The sequence below is a fragment of the Aspergillus thermomutatus genome (genome assembly GCF_002237265.1).
Source record: "Aspergillus thermomutatus strain HMR AF 39 chromosome Unknown NODE_528, whole genome shotgun sequence".
NCBI classification, from domain to species: domain Eukaryota; kingdom Fungi; phylum Ascomycota; class Eurotiomycetes; order Eurotiales; family Aspergillaceae; genus Aspergillus; species Aspergillus thermomutatus.
Window position 1 is genome coordinate 1 of NW_020798578.1, and position 5,966 is coordinate 5,966.

General features: G+C 55.1%; 3 protein-coding genes across 3 annotated transcripts; 1 reads left to right on the top strand and 2 right to left on the bottom strand.

Annotated features, from left to right (window-relative positions):
• Nucleotides 1-1,518: 1,518 nt before the first annotated feature.
• PDA1 (pyruvate dehydrogenase (acetyl-transferring) subunit E1 alpha) lies at nt 1,519-2,935 on the bottom strand (the record flags this gene model as incomplete). Its single annotated transcript, XM_026754049.1, has 4 exons — nt 1,519-2,024; nt 2,078-2,532; nt 2,609-2,742; nt 2,813-2,935. 4 exons carry the CDS (start codon nt 2,933-2,935, stop codon nt 1,519-1,521), a joined length of 1,218 nt encoding a protein of 405 aa, XP_026609479.1.
• A 473-nt stretch (nt 2,936-3,408) lies between these two features.
• Nucleotides 3,409-4,877, bottom strand: CDV56_100713 (putative lipoate--protein ligase; the record flags this gene model as incomplete). Its single annotated transcript, XM_026754332.1, has 3 exons — nt 3,409-3,654; nt 3,705-3,812; nt 3,867-4,877. 3 exons carry the CDS (start codon nt 4,875-4,877, stop codon nt 3,409-3,411), a joined length of 1,365 nt encoding a protein of 454 aa, XP_026609480.1.
• Nucleotides 4,878-5,325: 448 nt separating this feature from the next.
• ARO2 (bifunctional chorismate synthase/riboflavin reductase [NAD(P)H] ARO2) lies at nt 5,326-5,783 on the top strand (the record flags this gene model as incomplete). The annotated part of the gene is made up of 2 exons (XM_026754634.1): nt 5,326-5,360; nt 5,422-5,783. Coding segments are annotated over 2 exons (397 nt in total), but the record flags the coding sequence as incomplete, so codon positions are not given.
• Between the last annotated feature and the right edge of the window lie 183 nt (nt 5,784-5,966).

The following is a 5,966-nucleotide window of genomic DNA, read 5'->3' on the forward strand; positions in this document are numbered from 1 at the left end:
AAGAGAGGACAGGCGTCGGAAGGGCGAGAGGGGCAGAAGAGAATGAGAGACAGGGGGTTGGAGGCGCAGCGGGGACCGGTGGAGGCGCTGCAGGGGGCGGCAATGGGAGCGGTCTTGTTGCGGGCAGGGTGCTCATCGACGAGGATCTCGATGGCGCAGCGGGGGGCGACACGCCGCGAAAGCACGGGAAACGGCTCACTACCAAGGAGGAGGTATCGCTGTTTGACATTTGCAACCGGCACGCGGCGGAGTTCGGACAGCGCAGCAACCTCTGCAAGTGGTGGAAGACGGTCACGGAGGAGTTCACGCGCGACCAGGGGCACCCGTACTCCTGGCACTCAGTGCGTCGCAAGGTGGAGATCGTCACCAAGCAGCGCATGAAGTTCCTCGAGGAACAGCGCGAGAAGGGCGGCACCGACGCCGACGACCTGTCGAATCCGCGGTGGCGCGCGGCCGTCGACGCCTGGATCCCCACGTGGCAGCGGTGGGAGGAGGCCGAGGCGCGGCGCATTGAGAGGCGTGATTTGCGGGCACGCAAGTCCCGCAAGAGGAAGGACAAGTCGTTTGACCTGTGGGATGGCAATTCCGACGGCTGGCGGCCCTCCTCCACTCCGGTCGTGGAGAGCCGATTCCAGGGTCAGGGCCAGTCTCAGCAGGGGCAGCCACCGCCCGCCTCCGCCGCTGTGTCCCCTCCGGTTCCCGCTGCTTCAGCCAGAGCTGGAGCTACCGCCGCCCAGAACACCGTCCGCCTACCTCCAGGCTTTGACTCGATGTTCGCAAGCCAGACACCCCAGCCGAGCCGGACGACCGGGGCGGGAGGCTGGTCGTGCCCACCAGCGTCAGCGACCGCTCACGGCCCATCCGCCCTGGAAAGCAGCATGATGACCGCTGTCTTGGAGACGCTAGGGAAATTGAACAGACACCTCGACGCAGTCAGCACCGAACCTCGGTCCTCATCTCTTGTTACCTCTCTGGCTACGAATGCGCAGATCGCTAGGGAGAACGGGATCTTGCACGACGGCGCCCTGGACGGGGCGTCGGGCTCAATGTCCTCAGCTTTCATCAACCAACTCAAGGATGAGCTCCGACAGGAGATGCAGGACGAGCTGCGTCGTGAGCTGGAGAAAGACCGGGCCTCATTGGAGGAGAAACTGGATTCCGTGCAGCGGACCCAAGAAATGATTCTCGAGATGTTGCGACAGGAGCCCAGTTGATCTCTCTTCCTTGCATGCTTGATTTGTTCTTTTCAGTCGTTATCTTCATTCTATCATGATACCCTTACGAGATAAAACCGTCGATATAATGTTCTACCGCGGACCCCCCAAGCTTTTATCAACATCTCCAATTGTAGATTCCTGACACTACGGGAGAATATAATGCAAAACATGAACAATAATTCCGGGCTAAATTACATATACTAGACGTGCTGTAGGGGGATGGTTCATATGACCCTGCCAATTTCCGAGTTTACAACTTTTCTCTCCAACTCCCGCGTGCCAGATATCGAAAGGGTAGAGTTCAGTAGTAGAAGGTCTCGTCGACGGTGCGGCCTCTCATCCAGCGGGGCTCACTGCCGCGAACATAGATGTCCTCGAATAGGATGCGGGAATTGTTCTCGGGGGCGGGCATCTGCTCGGCAATGGCAACCTCCTCGTCGACGTGGCTACGGGCAGACTTGTCCAGAGCCTTGAGCTCCTCCTCGGTCATGACGTTCCAGTCAAGGATCTTCTGCTTGAGACCGGCAATGGGGTCGTTGGTGCTGCGCATGCGCTGGATCTCCTCACGGCTACGGTAGGTGGTACCGGGGTCGGACATGGAGTGGCCACCGTACCGGTAGGTGACGTACTCGAAGACCAGGGGACCGTTGCCGGCGATAGTGTACTCTCTGGCGTACTGGACGGCAGCCTTGGTGGCAAGGACGTCCATACCGTTGACCTTGATACCGGGGATGTACTGACCACGCTTGTAGTAGTCGGTCAAGGCGGAGGAACGAGCGGCGGAGGTACCCATACCATACTTGTTGTCTATAAATTGTCAGATTGGACTTCCAGCAGGTTTAAATCGAGGATCAACTTACTCTCACAACCGAAGATGGCAGGAAGTTTCCACAGCTTGGCCATGTTGAAAGCCTCAAAGACCTGACCCTGGTTGGAAGCACCGTCACCATACAGAACAATGCTGGTAGCCTTCTCCTCGTTGTACTGCTGGGCGAAAGCAAGGCCGGCGCCAACGGGGACCTGAGCACCGACGATACCGTTACCACCGTAGAAGTTGGGGGCGAACATGTGCATCGAACCACCCTTTCCGTAGGCGATACCTTCACGGCGACCGAGCAGCTCTCCGATGATCGAACGGACGGTACCACCACGCATCAGGGCATAACCGTGGCAACGGTAGGCAGTGATAACCTTGTCGTCGCGGGTGATGGCGTGTTCGATACCGGTAGCAACCGCTTCCTGACCAATGGATAAGTGGCAGAAACCTCTGATCTTCTTTTCCTTGTACAGACGGTCGGCGGCCATTTCCATGCGTCTAGACAGAGCAAGAACAGTCAAAGGTCAGATACGGGTCGCATAGCAACAAGGGCTCCTCTCCGCTCAATCCATACCTGGTCACAACCATATCATAGTACATCTGCTTCAGCTCCTTCTTGGTGACCTCGAGGTCATATGGAGGAGGGTCGATCTCGTATGTCTCAAAGCTCTCGTCGGAGAGTCTGACTGTGAAGGGCTTGTCATCCTCCTATACACAGATTCGCATCCCGTCAGCATGAGACCTTCCGAATGGCGGGCTTTCGGGCCTCTCAACAAACCTGCGGAATATTTTCAGCATGCGACGAGGCGGCGTCGGTGGTGACAGAGCGGCGAGCAAGAGGAGCAAAAGCCTGACGCCTCAGAGGCGCAGCCTGACGGGCCCACGCAGCTCGGAACAACATGATGGGCAGGTCGAGAAGTCCAATTGATATGGAAGGGGAGCTAGAGGGAGATGAGGAGATTCTTGCCCTGTTATCTTCAACGCCGGAGATGTTGGGATTTGGGAACAAACTTCCCCTGCGAACTAGGCGGAATTCGGCAGGCGGATTACTTAAGCCACGCTTCCATTTCGGGGAGCTCCGGTGTAGTCACTGCAAACAGGGCAAACAAGCATTGTGTATACTGAAGTCATCAAGATGATTGTAGGTCATCTCCGATGGAAATCGAAATCTATGAGCTTTAACTATTGTGTCGAAAGGGGGAGGCCGTCAGCGGGGTTGACGTTGCAGGTGCTCGGAGCAGACTTGGCCGGGGGTGTGTTACGGAGGCGAACTTCTGGTCAGATCATGAAAGTAGGTAGTCGCATGAAAAGCTAATATACATACTTGTCTAATGTACAATATGATTTCGGTGGTTCAGGAGTAAGTGGGTCAAGCTAGGAGCACCCCAGCTTGCTTCCAATGAACCTCGCAAGCTCATGCGCGACTGTCTCCTCAACGTCTGCGCCGAGACGGTCAGTAAGTAGCTGGTCCCATTGGCTCAACTGGATCCCGTGAAGATTCCGTCCATTCAGTACTTCATGCACTCGGCGTGCTTGCTCGGATGCCACGTTTGAATCGGATGAGACCGAAATTTCACTCTCAATGATCGCACCGTGTTTGAGGCGGAGAAATACTCGGGTCTAAGACGAAAGGTCAGTGGGTGAAAACGACCAACACAGTAAGATCTTACTGAAGGAGGCAGTGACTCTGGCAACGCGGGTCTTTGGCGCGGATCCTCCTCGAAAGGGAACGTGGAAAAGGTGAACTGCGGTGTCTGAGTGTACTTCCACTCCAACGACTGGTCAACATCATATGTCAGTAATGTTCTGACGTACTATGCGCTTTGTCTTACCCGAAGCTCGTCAATGCCTTTTCTAATCTCCAGCTCTCCGTCACTTTCTCGTGCTCCCACAACACCGGCCACCCAGTCGGCTTCAGCGTACAGCTCGGGCTCATTGGCGTGAGCACGTTGCGCCCGACGGACGGCGTCAGGACTGACCTGATACAGGCGAGCGAATTCCTCCATAATGCCGTCCATCACCGCTTGTATTGAGAAGGGAGCAAACGCGTTCTCGAAGGCGGTCGAGACATTGGTAACTGGGGATCGCACACTCTCCACGCCTTTGGCCTTTATATAGTCCCGGGCAGGCGAACGCAGGAACAATCCCAGGCCCTTGATATTAGGGGAATCTAACAAGCAAGTTCCATGATGTAGTGCTCGGTGCCTTGTCAATTTGAATGCTGAACCAGAGATTTTCCGAGGCCGCGATGCACCAAGCCCACTCTGCTCGCTTGGCCCCATGGACATGACAATGTCATGTCGGTCATTGACTCTGGTGTTGGTCGCCCCGATATTGTGTAGAGCCTGTACAACCATCTCCGCATGTTTGTTGCGAGTAAAAGTGGTCCGCGGTGAAATCACACTGTAATTCAGATTCCCCTGGTCGTGAAATACTGCTCCTCCGCCCGATCTGCGTCGAACCAGCAGTACGTCTTTACTCTCGTTGCTCCCTTCTTCAACTTCCACGCGATCATTATAAAGTGCTTTGAGGTTGGTCTCGAGCCATGGGTTCTGATTGCGTCCGATGACAACGCACGGTCGATTGATGTACAAAAAGAGAATGCTGCTGTCGACTGGCGCATGCTCCAGCAAGAAATGCTCAATGGACAAATTCACGTATGGATCGGATGATAGCGACTGGTAAATCTGGTGCCGAGAGGACTGACGGCTCGCTAGCTGTGCAAAATGATCGGTGGAGAATGCGGAGTTATATCGTCTGGCACCTCCATAAGGGCTGCCACCGCTCCGTCTAGGAGCCAAAGCCGAAGTCAGCAGGCATTGTCCTCGCAGCAGACGACGCATTGAGGAACGACGAGGTTCAGACACGGAGTAGCATGGCTGAAGCTGTTCGGAGTCCGGACTCCATGGAAAAGATCAGATGGAGACCATGTACGGTATGGTAAGATGGCGGTGTCCGTGGTTGATGAGAAATACAAAAGTTGGGTATTGTAATGTAAGATCTGATGATGAAAGATGCCTCCGATCTCCGGCGCGCTAAACCCAGATAAGAAATCCTGATGACTGTTGTCAAAAAGTCCCGCTTCATCTCTTTTGCGTTTCTCAAAGTGAGGGCTGACACAGAGAAGTCAGATTAACGTTGAAATATTTCAAGGCTATTTCTGGACTGAATTTTGAGGTCTCTGGATTTGACAACTATTGTCGACTGACGGTTCGTTGGTAAGCATTGCGTGATTCTTCCTTGCGAATAGCCCCACCAACAGAAAGCAGAAGCATATACAGAAACAGCGAAATGTCGACGTGGGGAGAATACTTCCGGGTCACCACGTACGTTGCCCCGATTTGATATCCAGCTGGAGTCAGACCTCTAACCTTTCTTCGCTCGCAGTTATGGTGAATCCCACTGCCGCTCTGTCGGCTGCATCGTCGATGGCTGCCCTCCGGGCATGGAGCTCACAGAGGAAGACATTCAACCCCAGATGACACGACGACGTCCCGGGCAGAGTGCTCTGACGACGCCTCGAAATGAAAAGGACCGAGTCGAGATCCAGTCTGGAACGGAGTTTGGCGTTACCCTGGGTACCCCGATTGGAATGATGGTGCGCAATGAGGATCAGAGACCCAAGGACTACGGCGGCAGCACAATGGATCTCTACCCTCGTCCCAGTCACGCTGATTACACTTACCTGGAGAAGTACGGTGTCAAGGCGAGCAGTGGTGGTGGCCGGAGTAGTGCCCGCGAGACCATCGGTCAGTTTTGAGCAACCCCCACTGAACAGACAGGCATTTTTTTTGCTAAATTCTCCATCCCCTCAGGCCGGGTCGCTGCCGGTGCCATTGCGGAAAAGTACCTGCGCCTCTCGCACGGTGTTGAGATTGTTGCCTTTGTCTCCTCCGTGGGCAGCGAACACCTTTTCCCCCCCACCCCGGAGC